Source organism: Oncorhynchus kisutch, linkage group LG6 (genome assembly GCF_002021735.2).
Source record: "Oncorhynchus kisutch isolate 150728-3 linkage group LG6, Okis_V2, whole genome shotgun sequence".
NCBI lineage: Eukaryota > Metazoa > Chordata > Actinopteri > Salmoniformes > Salmonidae > Oncorhynchus > Oncorhynchus kisutch.
This window is the reverse complement of record NC_034179.2, coordinates 81,551,875-81,575,638: the sequence shown is the minus strand read 5'-3', so window position 1 is coordinate 81,575,638 and position 23,764 is coordinate 81,551,875. Positions and strand designations below refer to the sequence as shown.

General features: G+C 45.1%; 1 protein-coding gene across 15 annotated transcripts in view; it reads right to left on the bottom strand.

Moving 5' to 3' along the window:
* Positions 1–8,887: 8,887 nt before the first annotated feature.
* The window catches only part of LOC109897414 (myosin binding protein C2), a 45,114-nt gene continuing 30,237 nt past the window's right edge, over positions 8,888–23,764 (bottom strand). For all 15 annotated transcript variants that reach the window (XM_031827887.1, XM_031827890.1, XM_031827891.1 and 12 more), the window contains 18 exons: positions 22,950–23,055; positions 22,636–22,796; positions 22,332–22,497; positions 21,902–22,008; positions 21,744–21,773; positions 21,483–21,622; positions 21,130–21,289; positions 20,747–20,851; positions 20,318–20,506; positions 20,057–20,191; positions 19,725–19,892; positions 19,516–19,604; positions 19,048–19,243; positions 16,589–16,728; positions 16,211–16,370; positions 13,900–14,036; positions 10,902–11,088; positions 8,888–9,462 (listed from right to left, as the gene is read on the bottom strand). In XM_031827887.1, coding sequence (XP_031683747.1) covers positions 9,422–9,462; positions 10,902–11,088; positions 13,900–14,036; positions 16,211–16,370; positions 16,589–16,728; positions 19,048–19,243; positions 19,516–19,604; positions 19,725–19,892; positions 20,057–20,191; positions 20,318–20,506; positions 20,747–20,851; positions 21,130–21,289; positions 21,483–21,622; positions 21,744–21,773; positions 21,902–22,008; positions 22,332–22,497; positions 22,636–22,796; positions 22,950–23,055 — 2,417 coding nt within the window. In that variant the 3' untranslated portion in view covers positions 8,888–9,421. The remainder of the gene's footprint in view (positions 9,463–10,901; positions 11,089–13,899; positions 14,037–16,210; positions 16,371–16,588; positions 16,729–19,047; positions 19,244–19,515; positions 19,605–19,724; positions 19,893–20,056; positions 20,192–20,317; positions 20,507–20,746; positions 20,852–21,129; positions 21,290–21,482; positions 21,623–21,743; positions 21,774–21,901; positions 22,009–22,331; positions 22,498–22,635; positions 22,797–22,949; positions 23,056–23,764) is intronic.

Genomic DNA, 23,764 nt, shown 5'->3' with positions numbered 1-23,764 from the left:
TATTTTTCTTACATAGAATTAGGCATAATTATTATGGCTCTAGATTGCTGTGTCAGTTGTTTGAAAAATGCTACATTCTCCAACTTGTCCAAGTATAAACACAAAGTTGTCCTTTCCAGTCACACCAGCGTGATGTAGTTATTGTGATCTATCCTTCTCTCTGCTCTCTCTCTTTAACCAATGAATACAATGACACCGGGTTTAAGTCACACTGATATGGAATAAGTCACACTGATATTCAGTGGAGCATACTGTAACAACAACAAAAAGAAACATGAGACTGTGTTGGAGGATGAGTGTGTTTTAAATTCTATTTCAACAATGGGGAGGCAGGTAGCCTAGTGGTAAGAGCCTTGGCCTAGTAACCAAAAGGTTGCAAGATCGAACCCCTGAGATGACAAGGTGAAAATCTGTCGTTCTGCCCCAGAACAAGGCCGTCAACCCACTGTTCCTAGGCCGTCATTGAAAATAAGAATTTGTTCTTAACTGACCTGCCTAGTGAAAAAAATGAAAAAAAGCTTAGTCTCACTGCAGAATTAGATGGTCATCTACATGACATCACATTCAAAGTGTTTTTGCTGCTCCTGCTTCTCTATGTTCCATTTCACCAAACATCTCATTTTGAAGTTAAGTTTAGGCACTCATTCCGAATTGTTAAGGTAAGGGTTAAGATTTTGGAAAGGTTAAAACGTCAAATAAAAAGCCAGTGTCCACGACTGGGATCGAACACGCAACCTTCTGACCCAAGATTACTTGATGGTAATAGCGCTCACTGTTACCGCTAGTGGCCCGGCTTTGACGGCATTTCCCGATGTCCTCAGGACATGAATAGACCTACAACCTCGCTGTTTATTTTTCAGTCTTGCATCTTGTTTTGAGCTATTGGTTATGAATGTATGCTTGTGTGCTCGTGTGAATGCACATATACTGTACCAGTCAAAAGTTTGGACACCTACTCATTCAAGGGTTTTTCTTTATTTGTACTATTTTCTACATTGTAGAATAATAGTGAAGACATCAACACTATGAAATAACACATATGGAATAATGTATTAACAAAAAAGGGTTAAATAAATCAAAATAGATTTTATATTTGAGATTCTTCAAAGTTGCCTTGATGACAGCTTTGCACACTCTTGGCATTCTCTCAACCAGCTTCCTGAGGTAGTCACCTGTAATGGATTTCAATTAACAGGTGTGCCCTGTTAAAAGTTAATTTGTGGAATTTCTTTCCTTCTTAATGCTTTTGAGACAAATCAGTTGTGTTGTGACAAGGTAGGGGTGGTATACAGAATATAGCCCTATTTGGTAAAAGACCAAGTCCATATTATGGCAAGAACAGCTTAAATAAGCAAAGAGAAATGACAGCACATCATTACTTTAAGACATGAAGGTCAGTTAGTCCGGAAAATTTTAAGAACTTTGAAAGTTTCTTCAAATGCAGTCGCACCATCAAACGCTGTGATGAAACTGGCTCTCATGAGGACCGCCACAGGAAAGGAAGACCCAGAGTTACCTCTGCTGCAGAGGATAAGTTAATTAAAGTTAACTTCTTGGATATAGGGGGCGCTCTTTTAATGCGCAATATTTTGTCACGAAAAGATGCTCGACTATGCATATAATTGGCAGCTTTGGAAAGAAAACACTCAAATTTTTCCAAAACGGCAAAGATATTATCTGTGAGTGCCACAGAACTCATGCTACAGGCGAAACCAAGATGAAACTTCAACCAGGAAATGGGCAGAATTTTTGAAGCTATGTTTTCCATTGTCTCCTTATATGGCTGTGAATGCGCCGGGAATGAGCCTGCCCTTTCTATCGTTTCTCCAAGGTGTCTGCAGCATTGTGACGTATTTGTAGGCATATCATTGGAAGATTGGCCATAAGAGACTACATTTACCAGGGGTCCGCCCGGTGTCCTTTGTCTAAATTGGTGCGTAATCTACAAGCTGCACGCAGTCATCCAGTGATTGAGAGGAGAGAGGAGGCTTTCAACGAACGATATATCATGAAGAGATATGTGAAAAACACCTTGAGGATTGATTCTAAACAACATTTACCATGTTTCAGTCGATATTATGGAGTTAATTTTGAAAAAAGTTCGGCGTTTTGAAGACTGAATTTTTGTTTTTTTTGGTAGCCAAACGTGACTGTGGCTGTATTCACGATCCCGGATCCGGGATGGCTCGACACAAGAAGTTAATCACCATCCTTAGAAATTATAGCCCAAATAAATGCTTCACAGAGTTCAAGTAACAGACACATCTCAACATCAACTGTTCAGAGGAGACTGTGTGAATCAGGCCTTCATGGTTGAATTGCTGCAAAGAAACTACTACTAAAGGACACCAATAAGAAGAAGAGACTTTCTTGGGCCAAGAAACATGAGCAATGGACATTAGACTGGTGGAAATCTGTCCTTTCATCTGATGAGTCCAAATTTGAGATGTGTGGCTCCAACCGCCGTGTCTGTGAGATGCAGAGTAGTTGAACAGATGATCTTCGCATGTGTGGTTCCCACCATGAAGCATGGAAGAGGAGGTGTGATGGTGTGGGGGTGCTTTGCTGGTGACACTGTCTGTGATTTATTTAGAATTCAAGGCAAACTTAACCAGCATGGCTACCATAGCATTCTGCAGCGATATGCCATCCCATCTGGTTTGCGCTCAGTGGGACTATCATTTGTTTTTCAACAGGACAATGACCCAACACACCTCCAGGCTACTTGACCAAGAAGGAGAGTGATGGAGTGCTGCATCAGATGACCTGGACTCCACAATCACCCGACCTCAACCCAATTGAGATAGTTTGGGATGAGTTGGGCCGCAGAGCAAAGAAAAAGGCGCCAACAAGTGCTCAGCATATGGGGTAAGTCCTTGAAGACGGTTGGAAAAGCATTCCAGGTGAAGCTAGTTGAGAGAATGCCAAGAGTGTGTAAAGCAGTCATCAAGGCAAAGGGAATATAAATATATTTTGATTTTTTGAATACTTTTGGTTAATAAATGATTCCATGTGTGTTATTTCATAGTGTTGATGTTTTCACTATTATTCTACAATGTAGAAAATAGTAAAAATAAAGAAAAACCCTTGAATGAGTAGGTGTGTCCAAACTTTTGACTGGTACTGTATGTGCACGTGTGTGTGTATTTTAGCAACTGAACATGGATTGTGTTAGAGTATCTATGCTGTAATTGGTAAGAGAGAGTGGACTATGTATAAGTGGATGAGCTGTACTGTATGATGTTCCTGTGTTTCCTCCTCTGTGTCTCATTTGGTTCTTATACTGTAATTACACGGTAGAGACTCGCTCCCTCCCCTGCTTCATCTCCCCCTTCCCTCTCCCTCTTTCTCTCTCTCCCCCTCCAACTCTGTGATTGCATGTATAATTAGTGGCATAATTATAGTTCTCTCCATCTCACTGTTTCAGGAGCTCTGTCTCTTCTGAACACCTCTCTGTTTCACCCTCCTCCCATCTCGCTCTCTCTCTCTCCCTGGGTTAGTCTGTCTGTCACTCTCTCTGTAGATGTCTCTCTGTCTTTAGCTGTGTGAGAAGGAGCTGTGCTAATATTGGGATGATGATAGAGATTCTGGTCTACTCCTGGGCTGCAGTGGCCTGGTTTCATCATTAATTATTCATTATTAATTCAGGAATCTCAAACTTTAAAAGCCTTGAGGTGTGTCACTGTGAGAAGCAAAACAAAATGCATTATTTCTCTTCAAAGCCAATTTTTTCCCCCGAACTCACAAAAAAACACAATGTGTGTGTGTGTGAGAGAGAGAAAGAGAGAGGGGGATGGGGGTGTAGGTTCCCCATGCATTAAAATTATTTTATTTTTTAAATATTGAAAATATGTGAAAGCTTGCAAATGTTGTCCCAGCAGGTACAATTAGTTTGATTGCTTAGCAGCAGGAAGTGACATCAGAGAGTGTGAAAAGCTCAGATGAAGCATTGGTTCCATGTTACATCTCCTTTGTTTGTAGTGTTCACAAGGAGTTGTTTCCCTACACTTTTTAGATCACATTATCATAGCTGCTCTGTGCTTTAAATCAGAAACACTTAAAACGCTGATTTCATAAATAGAAACATTTAAAAAACAAAGGACAGCTATTTATAATCACACATGCACTTCGATGGAGCATACAGTGGAGCTAGTTCTAAAGTTAAATGTTTTTTTGCTCTACTGTATTCCAAGCTACTACAAATCAACCATGTCCTACTTAACAAAGCCACAGGGTTTCCCTCTGCCTTTACAAGTTCAACTAATGACGTGTGCAAACTTCAATATTTTCACTTTTGACCAACATGAAATCAATGGCAAAACATTTGAGTTCTTTCACTTTCAATATGGACCCTTATGTAGGCCATACCTAAGTACAGCGGTCTATATAAAGTGTAGGCCGTCAATAATGTACTGTATCTTCTTTAGAAAAAATACATTGCTATAAGGAGTCTATGAAAGCTTGGCCTGATGCTATGGTTGATAAAGTAGTTAATGACCTGTCAATCTAAGGATCCTGTATGGGGCTGGTCAGTGTTAGGGTCCCTCAGTGGTTGAGCCACTATACTCTCACTCCCTCTAGAGGTAACACATAGGCCTACAGGCTACAGTCAGTAAGTCAGTCAGTCCAATGGCCAACTAAGCCCTGAAGTCGCAGTGAAAGCATACTTAACATAAAGAGGCCCAGAGACATGACTCTGGATAGTCCTAGTCCTCACAACTCAGCCAACTTGATAAAACTCTCTCGGTGCTCTCTCCACTTGAATCTTTTGTAAATCTTGTGTTGTCAGACCGATGAATAGCAGGCTCCACCAGGGGCCTGGTTGGTTGGGGCTGCAGCGCACTGTGCAAGGCTTTAATTTAGTGTGCAAGGCGCACGCGGCGGTCTTTCCCAACGGAGACGGTGCTGTGTTTGTTTTGCGGGTGTTTAAATTAGCAGTAATTCGTTTGCTCAGTAATGACGTGGGAGAGCTAATTAGGGCAGTGTTGATGGGTGCTTTAATTAGTCTCAAGTGTGTTATGCTAATGAGACCCTAATTCGTGTGTGTATGAGTGAGTGTGTATATGTGTGAGTATGAGTTTGGTTGTAAGTAAATAGTAATTCTTAAGATATATGATGCTGGACACGCATGGCTGAGTAGTGATCTCCTTCACGCAGCCTGTGTATCCAGCTAAGTGCTAAGAGGCTTTGGTCTGAGAGCCTCTTCCCTCCACTCCCCATACCTATTACCTACCGCACTCCCCACCCACCATACCTATTATCTACCCTAGCCCCCACATCCCATACCTACCCTCCACTCCCATACCCATTACCTACCCTCCACTCCTATACCCATGACCTACCCTCCCCATACCCATAACCTACCCTCCACTCCACTCCCCATAACCTACCCTCCACTCCCCATACCCATAACCTACCCTCCACTCCCCATACCCATAACCTACCCTCCACTCCCATAACCTACCCTCCACTCCCATACCCATAACCTACCCTCCACTCCCATACCCATAACCTACCCTCCACTCCCCATACTCATAACCTACCCTCCACTCCCCATACCCATAACCTACCCTCCACTCCACATACCCATAACCTACCCTCCACATACCCTCCACTCCCATAACCTACCCTCCACTCCCCATACCCATACCCTACCCTCCACTCCCCATACCATAACCTACCCTCCACTCCCCATACCCATAACCTACCCTCCACTCCCCATACCCTCCACTCCCCATACCCTACCCTCCACTCCCCATATCCTACCCTCCACATACCCATTACCTACCCTCCACATACCCATTACCTACCCTCCACATACCCATTACCTCCCCTCCCCATAACCTACCCTCCACTCCCCATACTCATAACCTACCCTCCACTCCCCATACCCATTACCTACCCTCCACTCCCCATACCCATAACCTACCCTCCACTCCACTCCCCATACCCTACCCTCCACTCCCCATACCCTACCCTCCACATACCCATTACCTACCCTCCACATACCCATTACCTACCCTCCACATACCCATTACCTACCCTCCACATAACCTACCCTCCACTCCACTCCCCATAACCTACCCTCCACTCCCCATACCCATAACCTACCCTCCACTCCACATACCCTACCCTCCACTCCATTACCCATAACCTACCCTCCACTCCCACTCCCCATACCCATAACCTACCCTCCACTCCCCATACCCTACCCTCCACTCCCCATACTCATAACCTACCCTCCACTCCACATACCCTACCCTCCACTCCCCATAACCTACCCTCCACTCCACTCCCCATACCCATAACCTACCCTCCACTCCCATACCCTACCCTCCACTCCCATACCCATAACCTACCCTCCACTCCCATCCCCATTACCTACCCTCCACTCCCCATACCCATAACCTACCCTCCACTCCCCATACCCATAACCTACCCTCCACTCCACATACTCATAACCTACCCTCCACTCCCCATACCCATAACCTATCCTCCGCTCCCCATACCCATAACCTACCCTCCACTCCCCATACCCATACCCTACCCTCCACTCCCCATACCCTACCCTCCACTCCCCATACCCTACCCTCCACTCCCCATACCCTACCCTCCACATACCCATTACCTACCCTCCACATACCCATTACCTACCCTCCACATACCCATTACCTACCCTCCACATACCCATACCCATTACCTACCCTCCACTCCCCATACCCATTACCCACCCTCCACTCCCCATACCCATTACCCACCCTCCACTCCCCATTACCCACCCTCCACTCCCCATACCCATTACCCACCCTCCACTCCCCATACCCATAACCTACCCTCCACTCCCCATACCCATTACCTACCCTCCACTCCCCAATACCTACCCTCCACTCCCCATTATCTACCCTCCACTCCCCATTACCTACCCTCCACTCCCCATTACCTACCCTCCACTCCCCATTACCCACCCTCCACTCCCCATACCCATTACCCACCCTCCACTCCCCATACCCTACCCTCCACTCCCCATACCCAGGGGCGGCAGCGTAGCCTAGTGGTTAGAGCGTTGGACTAGTAACCGGAAGGTTGCGAGTTCAAACCCCCGAGCTGACAAGGTACAAATCTGTCGTTCTGCCCCTGAACAGGCAGTTAACCCACTGTTCCTAGGCCGTCATTGAAAATAAGAATGTGTTCTTAACTGACTTGCCTGGTTAAATAAAGGTAAAATTAAAAAAAAAAATTGAAAAAAACCTACCCTCCACTCCCCATACCCTACCCTCCACTCCCCATACCCTACCCTCCACTCCCCATACCCTACCCTCCACATACCCATTACCTACCCTCCACATACCCATTACCTACCCTCCACATACCCATTACCTACCCTCCCCATAACCTACCCTCCACTCCACTCCCCATAACCTACCCTCCACTCCCCATAACTACCCTCCACTCCCCATACCCATAACCTACCCTCCACTCCCCATACCCATAACCTACCCTCCACTCCACTCCCCATAACCTACCCTCCACTCCATTACCCATAACCTACCCTCCACTCCCACTCCCCATACCCATAACCTACCCTCCACTCCCCATACCCTACCCTCCACTCCCCATACCCTACCCTCCACATACCCATTACCTACCCTCCACATACCCATACCCATTACCTACCCTCCACTCCCCATACCCATTACCTACCCTCCACTCCCCATACCCATTACCCACCCTCCACTCCCCATACCCATTACCCACCCTCCACTCCCCATACCTATTGCATACCCTCCACTCCCCAATACCTACCCTCCACTCCCCATTACCTACCCTCCACTCCCCATTACCTACCCTCCACTCCCCATACCTATTGCATACCCTCCACTCCCCAATACCTACCCTCCACTCCCCATTACCTACCCTCCACTCCCCATTACCTACCCTCCACTCCCCATTACCTACCCTCCACTCCCCATACCTATTACCCACCCTCCACTCCCCATACCTATTACCCACCCTCCACTCCCCATACCCTACCCTCCACTCCCCATACCCTACCCTCCACTCCCCATACCCTACCCTCCACTCCCCATACCCTACCCTCCACTCCCCATACCCTACCCTCCACATACCCATTACCTACCCTCCACATACCCATTACCTACCCTCCACATACCCATTACCTACCCTCCACATACCCATACCCATTACCTACCCTCCACTCCCCATACCCATTACCTACCCTCCACTCCCCATACCCATTACCCACCCTCCACTCCCCATACCCATTACCCACCCTCCACTCCCCATACACATTACCCACTCCCCATACCCATTACCTACCCTCCACTCCCCATTACCTACCCTCCACTCCCCATTACCTACCCTCCACTCCCCATTACCTACCCTCCACTCCCCATTACCTACCCTCCACTCCCCCATACCTATTACCCACCCTCCACTCCCCATACCTATTACCCACCCTCCACTCCACTCCCCATACCTATTACCCACCCTCCACTCCCCATACCTATTACCCACCCTCCACTCCCCATACCTATTACCTACCCTCCACTCCCCATACCTATTACCTACCCTCCACTCCCCATACCTATTACCTACCCTCCACTCCACTCCCCATACCTATTACCTACCCTCCACTCCACTCCCCATACCTATTACCTACCCTCCACTCCCCATACCTATTACCTACCCTCCACACCTAATGCAACCAATATGATGGAAGGTAGGTGCACACACACACACACACACACACACACACACACACACACACACACACACACACCAATGCTTTCACTAGCAGAATTACAATCATAAATTCCACCAGCCATGATAAAGCCGCCCGGGACCTCACACACAACACGGACAACGCTTTGGTAAATTACTGTTTTATGTGTGCTGCACTGACAGGTTCATGTCACAGATAAGAAGAATCCATCTCTGAGCTGTAATATTCAGCCATTATTAAGGTACTCTATTACTACTCTCAATTAGCTTGTCTCAATGTAGTGGTCTGTTATTATCATAATTCATTCAGTTATTACCGATATGGTATTTGACATGCCACTGGTGAGGATGTGAGAACGAGAAGAAATAGAGAGAGGAAGAAATAGAGAGAGGAAGAAAGAGAGAGAGGAAGAAAGAGAGAGAGGAAGAAAGAGAGAGAGAGAAAGGGGGAGATAGAGAGAGGAAGAAAGAGAGAGAGAGAGGGATAGAGAGAGGAAGAAAGAGAGAGAGAGGGATAGAGAGAGGAAGAAAGAGAGAGAGAGGGAGATAGAGAGCATATTTAGAAAACATCACCAGTTTTTTATTCTAATCATATTTATTCACGTCTATCCTGTTATACATAATCCATTATGATTCCTGCAGAACTGTATCCTCTGGTGTTTCTATCGGTCACTGTAACTCATTTCTTCTCCTCGTCTCCTTCTTTCTTCTCCTTTAAGACTGGGGAGGGCAGAGAGAGAAACTCACCATGAAAGAGAGGCTAGAGGGGGAATTTATCCTACTTTAATCTCCCTCCTAATATATATATATATAAAAGCAACAAAGTGTTGGTCCCATTTCTGTTATTACTCTTAAATGTTGTGCACAAATTTGTTTACATCCCTGTTAGTGAGCATTTCTGTTATTACTCTTAAATGTTGTGCACAAATTTGTTTACATCCCTGTTAGTGAGCATTTCTGTTATTACTCTTAAATGTTGTGCACAAATTTGTTTACATCCCTGTTAGTGAGCATTTCTGTTATTACTCTTAAATGTTGTGCACAAATTTGTTTACATCCCTGTTAGTGAGCATTTCTGTTATTACTCTTAAATGTTGTGCACAAATTTGTTTACATCCCTGTTAGTGAGCATTTCTGTTATTACTCTTAAATGTTGTGCACAAATTTGTTTACATCCCTGTTAGTGAGCATTTCTGTTATTACTCTTAAATGTTGTGCACAAATTTGTTTACATCCCTGTTAGTGAGCATTTCTGTTATTACTCTTAAATGTTGTGCACAAATTTGTTTACATCCCTGTTAGTGAGCATTTCTGTTATTACTCTTAAATGTTGTGCACAAATTTGTTTACATCCCTGTTAGTGATCATTTCTGTTATTACTCTTAAATGTTGTGCACAAATTTGTTTACATCCCTGTTAGTGAGCATTTCTGTTATTATTCTTAAATGTTGTGCACAAATTTGTTTACATCCCTGTTAGTGAGCATTTCTGTTATTACTCTTAAATGTTGTGCACAAATTTGTTTACATCCCTGTTAGTGAGCATTTCTGTTATTACTCTTAAATGTTGTGCACAAATTTGTTTACATCCCTGTTAGTGAGCATTTCTGTAACAGGCCCTTTTGTGGGGAAAAACCTGGCTCCCAAGTGGGTGGGCCTATGCCCTTCCAGTCCCACCCATGTCTGTGCCCCTGCCCAATCATGTGAAATCCATAGATTAGGGCCTTATGAATTTATTTAAACTGACTGATTTCCTTATATGAAGTGTAACTTTGTAAATTGTTGTGTTTATATTTTTGTTCAGTATAATATGATGATTTGTATTCTGTACAACTGCCTGAATCATACACTCACAATCTCTACATTTAATCTTGTTAGGGAAAATTACACACTATCAGAGTGTTCCCAACAAGCGATAATCATAAGTCATAGATTGTGAATCCATGACCAGCTTTGTAATAATGGGTTTAACGGATGATAACTGATGATTAGTTAGACAACTATTGACTGCCAATAAAAGTCTGTCTCATGCTGAGTATGATAGGAGTTGTAGTGTGTGTGTGTGTTCGTGCATGTCTATGTGTGAATGTGTGACAGTGTGTGTGTGACAGTGTGTGTGTGACAGTGTGTGTGTGACAGTGTGTGTGTGTGTGCCAGTACCTCGGACTTCCAGCCTGCACTCCACCTCGTCCTCCCCCAGGTCGTTGATGGCCTTACAGGAGTACTTGCCCCCGTCAAACTGGCCGGGCTTCCTGATGTTCAGGGTCAACACCCCCTGGTTGTTCTGCATCAAGAATTTAGGATCCTCCCCAATGATCATCTTGTTCTTCATCCACACTATCTTAGCCTGAGGAGAGGATGGGAGAGGGGGGGTTAAGAGAGGAGGGAGGGACTTTTAATTGGGGAAACATTTGACCTTGAAATATACATCACCAACTCACTAGACAATTTTCCATTGACCCGGGTTTATTCGACAAAAGAAATATCAAAGTGACATGTGTAATGGAAAGGCAGATATAGGAGACATTTTCTGAAGAACGATAACAGTTTTATCGATTCAAGAGGGGTGGATTTTAGTCATTTTTCTTTATTTGTGAAAAAAAGATGATGGAAATGATGTTTTTCAGAATAAATGATGATTGCCTAATCATTTAAGGTACCCGGGGCACGTGATGTCACCGAGTAACTATAAAGCTCCACTCCACATTTAATTCTATACTTCCAATATACATTTTTCCAACTACACTGAACAAAAATATAAACATAACATGTACAGTGTTGGTCCCATATTTCATGATCTGAAATAAAAGATCCCATACGTTCCATACGCACAAAAAGGTTATTACGCTCCAATTTTGTGCACAGATTTGTTTACATCCCTGTTAGTGAGCATTTCTGCCAAGATAATCCATCTCCCTGACAGGTGTGGCATATCAAGAAGCTGATTAAACAGCATGATCATTACACAGGTACACCTTTTGCTTAGGACAATAAAAGGCCACTCTAAAATGTGAAGTTTTGTCGCAACACAATGGCCACAGATGTCTCAAGTTTTGAGGGAGTGTGCAATTGGCATGCTGACTGCAGGAGTGTCAACCAGAGCTGTTGCCAGATAATTGAATGTTCATTTCTCTACCAAAGTCATTTTAGACTAGCCCAGGACCTCCAAATCTGGCTTCTTCACCTGTGGGTGTCACGCCTGCTCCCGCTCCACCTCCCTGGCCCTCGAGGGCGCCAGGCTACCCGCCATCCTACACACCTGTTACCAACATGTTGCGCTCATTGGACTCCTTCACTTTGTTGATTACCCCCTGTATATCTGTCTGTTCCTTGGTTGTGTTCCCTGTGTCTGCATTATTCCGTATTGTGTTTGTCATATGTCCTTGTTTACCCGTGTGCTGATGCTGTTCCTGTCGTGTTCTATATCTGTTCCTGAATAAATGTTTGACTCCCCGTACCTGCTTCTCATCTCCGGCATCAGGTCCTTGCAGTGAGATTGTCTGAGACCAGCCACCCTGACAGCTGATGAAACTGTGGGTTTTCACAATCAATTTCTCCACAAACTGTCAGAAACCATCTCAGGGAAGCTCATCTGCGTGCTCGTCGACTTCACCAGGGTCTTGACTTGACTGCAGTTCGGCATCGTAACCGACATCAGTGGGCAAATGCTCACCTTCGATGGCCACTGGCACGCTAAAGAAGTGTGCTCTTCACGGATTATTCCCGGTTTCAACTGTACTGGGCAGATGGCAGACAGCGTGTATGGTGTCATGTTGGCGAGTGGTTTGCTGATGTCAACGTTGTGAACAGAGTGCCCAGTGGTGGCGGTTGGGTTATGGTATGGGCAGACAGGCAGGCATGGGAACAACTTTGGTTTTTATCCAGTTGGATAAATACTCCAGACAGCCTAACTGACCGCTCGGAGACATCCGCAAGGTCCTAAAGCAGTTTCCTCGTTTTGTATCACATTCCAATGATAAAACTGTGGGGGGGGGACAAAAATGCAATTTCAGAATGTGGGGGGGACATGTCCCCAATGAAAGTTGCGCACCTGTGGGCATGCATAAGCTACGGGCAACAAACACAACTGCATTTCATCGACGGCAATTTGAATGCACATTGATACCGTGACGAGATCCTGAGGCCCATTGCCGTGCCATTCATCTGCCGCCATCACCTCATGTTTCAGCATGATAATGCACAGACCCATGTCGCAAGGAACTGTACACAATTCCTGGAAGTTATTCCATTGCCTGCATACTCACCAGACATGTCACACATTGAGCATATTTGGGATGCTCTGGATCGACGTGTACAACAGTGTGTTCCAGTTCCCGACAATAACCAGCAACTTCACACAGCCATTGAAGAGGAGTGGGACAACATTCCACAAGCCACAATCAACAGCCGGATCAACTGTATGTGAAGGAGATGTGTTGCGCTGCATGAGGCAAATGGTGGTCAAACCAGATAGTGACTGGTTTTCTGATCCACGCCCCTTTTTTTCTTTTAAAGGTATATGTGACCAACAGATGCATATCTGTATTCCTAGTCATGTGAAATCCATAGATTAGGGCCTAATGAATTCATTTAAATTTGACTGATTTCCTTATATGAACTAACTCAGTAAAATCTTGAAAATTGTTGCATGTTGAGTTTAAATTTTTGTTCAGTGTACAAAAATATAGTTTCTTTGTAGTACATGGATTGTCCTGAATTCGGGATCTCGAGTGCTAGAGGCGTCACTACAGACCCTGGTTCAATTTCAGGCTGTATCACAACCGGTTGTGTATCACAACCGGCCTGAAACACGAAACAGATAGGTGGGAAGGGATACAGGTTGTTGACAATTTATTAATGTAAAATTTGACTAAATGGTAACACTTCAACCACTACGTTTGTATTTTAGGTGTAACATCATTACGTCCAGCTGTTTCTAATCGACACAAGATCGTTAAATGGAAACGCACCCAAGCAGGCAAATGTCGCATCTATTTTCTATGCCAACTTTCTAAATGTTGAAAAGTCACCAGACAAGTTAATGGAACCACAGCTTGTGACACAAACACACCTTCAAACAGCTTCTTGTTCTCGCTCTCTCAACACACACTCAAACACTCAATTACAGTACTGCCCCCACACACACACACACCCTCACCTTAGGGTAGGCCCGGACAGCACAGCTGATGGCAGTACTGTAGCCTGCAACAACAACCCTGTCCACTAGGGGAGCTGTAAACTTGGGGGAGCTGCTCATGTCCTTCTCTTTGAAGGCTGGTTTGTTGTACTCCAGATCTGAGGGAGGGATATAGATGGGGACTGTGATAGCTGTGTTTACTAGGCTATATAATAATAATATTAATACATGCCATTTAGCAGGTGCTTCTATCCAAAGGGACTGACAGTCATGCATGCATACATTTTACGCATGGCTGTCCCGGGAATAAAACCCACTATCCTGGCATTACAAGCAACATGCTTTAGCTTTACCAACTGAGCTACAGAGGACCACATGTTGTCTATTATATCTACATACTACATTTGGTTTAGTATAGTATTGTGTAGTGTAGTGGTTCTCAAACTGGGGTTCGCAAGAAGGTTTTGTGGAGGGGAGGGGGGGGGGGGGTCGCAAGTTTGAAACAATTTTTTCACACATTTTAATTCAGCTACATAAAGTTTAGCAATCTGCTACGAACACATCTTTGCCAGAACAATAGGCTACCTGGCAATTTCATTGATTATTTTCACATTTTAGAAGGTTTGGGTGGCTAGTACTGGCTATATTTCTAAAGATAGCTGTAACACTGTAACAGTCTTTTTTTACTTATGGGGTGAAGATGTAACATATTCTGGTGAATTTATTACAAGATTTGTGAGGAAGAAATAGACTACAGACAGACCATGGTTAGGCTGTTACGGTGACTGTATTACGGCCACGCCGGCAGTCACGAGTCATGACCGCAGTCAAATTCCATGTGACCGTTTAGTCACAGTAACTAGACTTCTCCAAGCTCTGATGCTGCTGATGGTCATTAGCAGCCTACCAAACTTGCTAACTGCCTGGTACTGAGCCCTTTATTGTCCCTCTAATCACTCTGGCATCAATGCAAATGTAATCGAAAATCAAAACCCTTCATGAGAGCCCATGAGAAAAGCCCATGTGTGAGAAAACAGAGTTTTCACAGCCTCTTTTAAAAAGAGGAGGATCCCGTCAGCTTTCTATGGGCTAGGCCTACTATATTTACTTCTCAACTTTCATAATATTAAGCACATTGCTTCTCTTTACAACAGGAGATTAGCTGACCTGGCTGGCAAGAAAATGAACCACGTGAAAATCGTCCTCTATTCGCTATTTAAGTGCATAGATGATATGTATTTCTTCCCCCTGCCCATTCCGACACGTGGATAATGGTACATTCTAAATCAAATACTAAATAATGTGTGTGAAATTTAGTTATGTAAAGACAAGAATAAATCAAGAATAGTCTGATGGGTGACAATATTAGCCTATCACTTGTGAATGATGTGTTATCACTTGTGAATGATGTGTTATCACTTGTGAATGATGCGTTATCACTTGTGAATGATGATTTTTTAATGACTTTTACATAGTTGCACACCTCATGTAGCCTAGCCCAAAGCCCTAAATGTTTTGATAAGGTTTGGTAAGGTTTGTATCAAAAAACTAAAGTGGCCAAATAACTTCTTAAAATGAAGCACATGAATCCTCTTTACAACCAGTGTAGAGCCTGGCATACATAGATAGACGGCGTGTGAGTTTCAAATTTGGGGAAGATCATTTTCACCATAAAAAAGCATTACATGCATAAATCTCATTTGTGGTTACTTTTTAGAATGGTGTTTTCCCACTAATTGATTGCATTTTGGAACATTTGCACTGTCGTGTGCGCATTGCTGCACTTATAATATGAAGAAATAGCCTAATAGTTTATCAACATTTTAAGAGAAACGTTCTGATCTGTTGCATCAGCCTCAATGCCTTTAAAAGTTTTTGTTGATGCCAGTGGTTGTATTAATTTGGGATCTATCACATCCTACAACTGTCCCAGACTAAGCTTGGAATATTTCTTTCTCACACAGAAGACCAAGTTGACCAATACAATAGGTCAACTTTTGTACTATGGGGGATAGTAGATTGACATACTGTAGGCTAGTGCTTACCCTAACCATGGTTTCCATCCTCCGATACATACAGGTAGACCATATGACCCGGCTTGCTCTGGACTCCAGAGAAGTGACATGATATCCCTAGTTGATATTGGCTGCTAATAGCTATGAATGACTTTAATCTCAAAATGCTGGTATAAAACGGATCTAGATCTTGCCTTTTGAAAGTGCATCACTGTTTATGGCTGTAATGACAGGCTACATTTGCGCAGCGATGGTGTGTGCGTGTTTGCGTGAGCGTGCAGGGGGGTATAGTATGGTGTAGTATTGTAGTGTGTTACCTGTTTTGCCTATGATGGCAGTGTTCTTGCTGAAGGCCACCTCATCGCTCAAGCCACAGATGTTCTCACTGAACACACGGAAGGAGTACTCGTTCCCCATGACCAGGTCAGACGCTGTGCAGCTGGGCCGGCGGTTGTGCTCGTACACTGTGAACCAACCCTGACCAGAGAGAGGAGGAGAGGGAGAGGGAAATATGTTTACAGAGAACTAGAGAGGTTGAAAAAAAAGGGGATGATATGTGGATATATAGAGGCAGATGTTTGAGAACAGAGGACGAGGGTAGAGAGGGCAGAGAAGGAGAGGTGAGGTGGATACACAGTAAAGAAAGAGAGAGCTATAGAGAGAGATGAGGAAAGACAGAGGAGGGAGTTGGAGACCTGGGTCTTTTTATCAGCCTTCTGGATGGTGTAGCCGATGATATCAGTGTTGCCTGTGTCTTTGGGGGGCTTCCACTCCAGAGCAGCATTGAAGCCCCACACATCTGTTACCATCACATTTATAGGAGGACCTGGCTTGTCTGTGAGGGGGGAGGGGGGAGAGTACATTGTGTGTCAGTGAGAAAGAGATCTCTTTTAACAGACAGCGAAAATGGAGCATGTGGAGTGTGTCTCATGTACGTCAGTACTCCAGTATGTTTGTCATTAATCCTGGTCTCTGCCGTGCTGCTGCTGCTGCTGTGACTAAATGTGTGTGGGGGCTGATCTGAGGAGGCTGGGCCCTCTCATTAGCTCACCTCCCAGCAGGGGAAAGGAGACAAAGGCCCCTAATCCCACCCTAATCCCAGTCTACACACCAATAATGCCAATGGAACCCCACTGCACAATCCACCCACCCAGCCATACAGCACCCTGACCCTCACACGGGTGCTAAAGGGAGCAGGAAGGAGGGAAAGAGGGGAGGGAGGGAGCCAAGCGGCGGTACGGTGGCAGTCAGGGCAGGAGGGAAGGATTAAGATGAGAGGAGAGGAAGAGTGGAATCAGCCTCTTTGATGATTCCCTCCGAGGATTAAATGAGGAATTATCATCACATTAAACTCTGGGGTGTCATCCTAGATTTAAGTCATTGCATCATGGTGGCTCCATATTTGACTGTAATAAGTAATAAAACATACTAGGTATAGTGACTGAAGGGTGAGTGGGGACATACAGTTACAGTGGCAAGGAAAAGGAGGTGAACCCTTTGGAATGACCTGGACTTCTGCTTAAACTGGTCATACAATTTGATCTGATCTTCATCTAGGTCACAACAACACACAAACAGTCTGCTTTAACTAATAACACAAACAATTATACGTTTTCATGTCTTTATTGACACACTGTGTAAACATTCACACCGTCTAAACATTCACAGTGCAGGGTGGGAAAAGTATGTGAACCCTTTGATTTAATAACTGGTTGACCCTCCTTTGGCAGCAATAACCTCAACCAAACGTTTTCTGTAGTTGCGGATCAGACCTGCACAACGGTCAGGAGGAATTTTAGACCATTCCTCTTTACAAAACTGTTTCAGTTCAGCAATATTCTTGGGATGCCTGGTGTGAACCGCTCTCTTGAGGTCATGCCACAGCATCTCAATCGGGTTGAGGTCAGGACTCTGACTGGGCCACTCCAGAAGGCGTATTTACTTCTGTGTTTTGGGTCGTTGTCCTGTGGCATCCCCCAACTTCTGTTGAGCTTCAATTGGCGGATAGATAGCCTTACATTCTCCTGCAAAATGTCTTGATAAACTTGGGAATTCATTTTTCCGTCGATGATAGCAAGCTGTCCAGGCCCTGAGGCAGCAAAGCAGCTCCAAACCATGATGCTCCCTTCACCATACTTTACAGTTGGGATGAGGTTTTGATGTTGGAGTGCTGTGCCTTTTTTCTCCACACATAGTGTTGTGTGTTCCTTCCAAACAACTCAACTGTAGTTTCATCTGTCCCCAGAATATTTTGCCAGTAGCACTGTGGAACATCCAGATGCTCTTTTGCGAACTTCAGACGTGCAGCAATGTTTTTTTTGGACAGAAGTTGCTTCTTCTGTGGTGTCCTCCCATGAACAGTGTTTTACATATATCGTAGACTCGTCAACGGAGATGTTAGCATGTTCCAGAGATTTCTGTAAGTCTTTAGCTGACACTCTAGGATTCTTCTTAACCTCATTGAGCATTCTGCACTGTGCTCTTGCAGTCATCTTTGCAGGACAGCCACTCTTAGGGAGAATAGCAACAGTGATGAACTTTCTCCATTTATAGACAATTTGTCTTACCGTGGACTGATGAACATCAAGGCTTTTAGAGATACTTTTGTAACCCTTTCCAGCTTTATGCAAGTCACCAATTCTTAATTTTGATTCTTCTGAGATCTCTTTTGTTCGAGGCATGGTTCACATCAGGCAATGCTTCTTGTGAATAGCAAACTCAAATTTTGTGAATGTTTTTTATAGGGCAGGCCAGCTCTTAACAACATCTCCAATCTCATCTCAATGATTGTATTCCAGGTTAGCTGACTCCGGACTCCAATTAGCTTTTGGAGAAGTCATTAGCCTAGGGGTTCACGTACATTTTCCAACCTACACTGCGAATGTTTAAATTATGTACTCAATATAGACAAGAAAAATACAATACTTTGTGTGTTATTAGTTAAAGCAGACTGTTTGTCTATTGTTGTGACTTGGATGAAGATCAGATCTAATTGTATGACCAACTGATGCAGAAATCCAGATACATCCAAAGGGTTCACATACTTTTTCTTGCCACTGTACATATGGCCTCCATCCCAAATGGAAACGCTATTGCCTATATAGTGCACTACTTTTGACCAGAGCCCCTAATGATGTTGGTGCCAGTGACTGACCTACGATCTGGATGTGTATGTCAGCCTTGTCCTGCATGTTGTCTATCTGGACAGACAGGGTATATGTCCCAGAGTGGTCCCTTTCTGCCGAGCGGATGAACAGGATGGTGTCAAAGTCACTGGTGCGAATGCCCACCGACTTATTCTCCAGGGGCTCACCATCTTTCAGCCAGTTGACCACGGGGCGAGGCTTCCCCTGGGGAAACAGAGGGGTGATATGGTCAGTGAATGAAAATGACATTTACTGAATTAAAGAGTGAGATGCTGCTACAGGAGAAGTGCAGGAGGAACACCCTAAAGTGAGAAAGGTGTAGACTGGCAAGAATATCCCATTTTCTGATTGGTTTATTTTTGCATTACAGGACAATGATTGCTCTTCTTTTCACACACTGAGACCCAGATAACATGAAGTCAGCCCTGCCTCCCTGCCAGAAGATTACTACTGTGTGGTGCTAGGTGTTCTCAGACCTGGAAGGGGATGACCAGGTTGATCTTCTCGCCCACTTTCCTGATGAACTTGGTTCTTAGTTGGCGAGGCAGGCGGATCTTTGGGTACTCTGAGACATGGAGGGAGACAGAGAGGAATGTCAACACAGAAGTGGCTGTGTATACCGTGTGTGTCAGAGGTCTAATGAGATATGTGTGTGTGTGTGTCCATGCATGTGTGTGAGTCTGACCCATGATCTCTCTGATGATGACAGACTGTTTCATGGTGCAAGGGGGGCTGCGTCCAGCGATGTTCATAGCCACCACTCTGAACAAGAGCTTCTCTCCTGTTGGCAGCCCCTTCACACGGTACGTGTTCTTGTCCACTGGCTCCTTATTGGCTTCCACCCAGTTATCCTCTGAGGGATGGACCAATAGCAAGAGTATTCATTGTCATCCATTTGGAAATGAGATGGTTCATCTGTAGGGTTTTATAAGAATTCTATATAGGAATTCTATGGGAGCGATTAGTGAATTAGAAGGAATAATAATGTTATTGAACAATCCCCAAATCCTCCTTCACCTCCTTCTTTGCACCACTCGATTATGTACCCGTCAACGCCCCCTGCTCCAACCCTCTCTGGAGGACGCCACTTCAGGGCACAGGTGCTGTCTGTTACATCCTCCACCGTCAGACGAGTGGGCTCACTGGTAGGGGCTGAGAGAGAGCGAGAGAGAGAGAGAATAGTTAAGAGGAGAGGAAGACCGAGGTAAGCTGTATAAGTAGAGTATCAGGAGATTGAAAGGCTTCTCTCCACTGCTCTAGTAATAAGTGTCTACCCACCTATGGGCATGAAGGGCTTTGAGTTGCCGCTGGGCTGGGAGATCCCGATCCCGTTGACAGCAAACACTCTCATCTCATAAAAAACACCCTCAATCATCTTCTTAGCCTCGTACGTGGTTGACTCAAACACCTCAAAGTTCAGCTTGGTCCACCTGGAGGAACCCTGCTTCTTCCTCTCCATCAAGTAGCCTGTGAGTGACGTCATCACAGAGCGACATTACATCATTACAGACCGACATTATCACAGTGACATCATCACAGAGCGACATTACATCATCACAAAGCGACATCTTCACAGAGCGACATCTTCACAGAGCGACATCATTAGATCTTACCAATGTAATGAGAGAGGTTAACAGATGCCTGTTAACCCAGAGGAAAGAGAGTCTGATAGCTCAACAGATAGATGTAAAAATAGGAAAGGTGCACCTTTGATGGGCGCACCCCCGTCAAATTTGGGGGGATCCCATGTAATGGTGGCTGTGTCCTCGCCAACTCCCATACATCTGACGTTCTCTGGAGGGTTAGGCACATCTGGAGTGGACAGGGGGAACAGTCAGGACAGAGGTGTTCTTACCAGCTCAGAATGGGTTCTAACTTAATGTCACATCTATTATTGAATCTCTCTTAGTGAATTGTTTTTACATATCTGTTTACATATATATTGCATAAGAGGGGAGAACAAGACACAGAGAGAGAAAAGGGAGAGAGCAGGGAGATGTGGGGGAATGAGGAGAGGAGTGTACAGAGAGAGAGTAGAAGACTGGAAAGAGAGAGAGGAGAGAGAGAAGGAAACAGAGAGTACCACTGACCAACAATCTTGACATTGAGCTCAGCCCTGTCCTCTCCGGCTGGGTTGGTCACTATGATGGAGTACTGGCCTTCGTCTGGCCTCTCCGCCCCCTCAATGACAAAGCTGCTCAGAGTGGCCCTGGTTTCCACCCTCACTCTGCCCTCCGCCTCCGATATCACCTAGAGGAGGGCACCATGGAGGGCACTTAGACAACTGGACTGACACTGTCTGGTGATTCAGCTACTGGGTGTAACCTGGATGGCCTAATGGTTGATTAATGTGAGTGACACCCTGCCTTCCTTAGAGAGGCATGCTGGGACAGGGGTTTGATGTGTGTGTGAGGAGGATGTAACAGAAAGACTAGACCCTCACAGTGTCTCCTTTCATCCAGCACACAGTGGGGACAGGCTCTCCTGTGATCTCCACATCAAGGCGGAGCTTGTTGCCAGCCACCACAACAATGGTGTTCTTGCTGCCCGTGCTACTGGTGTCCAGGTGTATTTTGGGAGGGTCTGTGAGGGGCGGAGGAATGTCAGAGAGGGACAGGGGGTCCTGGGTGATTATCACAGTATTAAATACACTGTAATAAATAGGTAATGCCAACGGATGATAGGTGACAATAGCCACACCTACCTTGGCGTGGAACATATTCGATCTTGATTTCTGAGATTAACAGGGAAAACACATGAATCAGTATCGTTTAAAATGCAGGCTCTGCTTCCTTGTACTCAGTAAAACATAGAGGAGTCTCTCTCTCTTTCTTGCTCTCTCTCACTCACTCTCTCACTCACCAATGAAGTTGAGTTTAGCGGAGAGAGAGAGTGCGTATCCTTCAGGGACAAAGGTGTAGTTTCCATCGTCCTGCGGCTTCACGTCATCAATCGTCAGCTTGTGGATCCTGGAGAACCAAAGGCAACCCAACATTACCAAGGAGACAACAGACACTTGCAGTGACCCACAATTATGCAAAGCACAGTTACCCTGGCAACATGCTTCATTATGCAATATCAAGTAAAAAGACGCATGGGAAAGCTCTCTCCCTGCATGACCAGTGTTGCCATGGCAAAAAACACCTGCCATAGGTGGGTCTAGCTATTGAGAATATGTACTGTACTGACAAGATCCCATGGAGAAGGAGAATTTGAGGATGTTCAGGCCTGTCTGAAGTTACTGCAACTCAATGAGGACCCCCCCCAAGGCCCCAGCAATGTGATGCCAAACCTTCCGATGTGTGACATCTTGATGCGGTTGCCGGGTTTGACCTCCACACCGTCCTTGAACCACTTGCCCACCACCTTCTCATCAGACACCTCACACTTGAACATGGCCTGTTCACACGCCTTCACCGACAGGTCAGCTATACTCTGCAGAACCTCCAGCTCCTTGGCTGGGCACCAGGGGTAGAGATGAAGGGAAGGAGAGAGAAAGAGAAAACAGAAAGAGACAGCATTTCAGACTCTCTCAAAAATGAAGTTAATAAAACATTTCCTTATTTAGTGTACTGTATGATATCCGGAAGTGGTACCTTCCACTTCCAGTTCTCCTTTGGATTCTCCCCCATTAGTGTAAACATAGTACATTCCGATGTCCTCTATGGTTGCTTCATTGATGACCAGAGTGTGTTTCTTCCCATCCTTCTTTATCCTGTACTTCCCATCCTTGGTCAGCTCAACTCCATCTTTCATCCTGAGCACGGGTGAGACACACACAGACATAGAAATAGCGTTTAACAGCGGCGATGAGTCACATATACACACAAATGCCACAGCTGTAACAGAGATTGATTGATTTAGTTACTTAGTCATTTGATTAAAAAGGGTATTAGTATGAGTCCCTCACCATTTGACGTTGGCTCCTTCCTCTGACACCTCACACTCAAACTCCACCTTCTCTCCCACCACTACATGCACATCGTCCAGCAGCTTGGTGATGGTGACCGGGGGCTCTGTGGATAGACACAGCCGTCAACACAACTCATACACCTCATACAAACACCATGGGGAAGTTACACACATACACAACCACACTTACACGAAAATTCACCAACAAAGACTTGATCACTCAACACCAAAGTAAGCAGAAGAATAAGGAGGAAGAAGTGGAAGAATGATGAAGCTGAAGATTTCATGGCACAGCACTGTATAATGTGCTAACACAAAGACACAAACACCTAACATGTACCAGTCCGCACCAGGATTCGATACCATGTTTCACAACAACACAATGTCCTCCATAGTCTCCGTTAATACTGCTATAGAAACAGAGAACTGAGCTGTTGTGGTACGGGGGAGACTGTACCTCAGGTCTCTGGGAAGGTGACATCATCATCACAGTGTGAATGAGTGATGCTAAGCTAGCATCCGTTAGCTGCCGTCCTCTACATCCACCTCCCTCTGACCTCCTTTTCCTCAGCAACCTCAGCAGATGATAGATACCAGTTGATGTCTGAGTCACGGGACCACTGTAACATGAACCCGTCCGTCGCGGGCTCCCATACAGTACCATGCTCACAACAACACAACAACGTACTCCGAAGGGGGGGGGGAGCAGTACTTCAGGTCTCCAGAAGGTGACTGAACTGTGTGGTCGATGCTAAGCTAGCTTCCATCCGCTAAACACACGTACACCTTCTCTCACGTTAGACACATCAACAC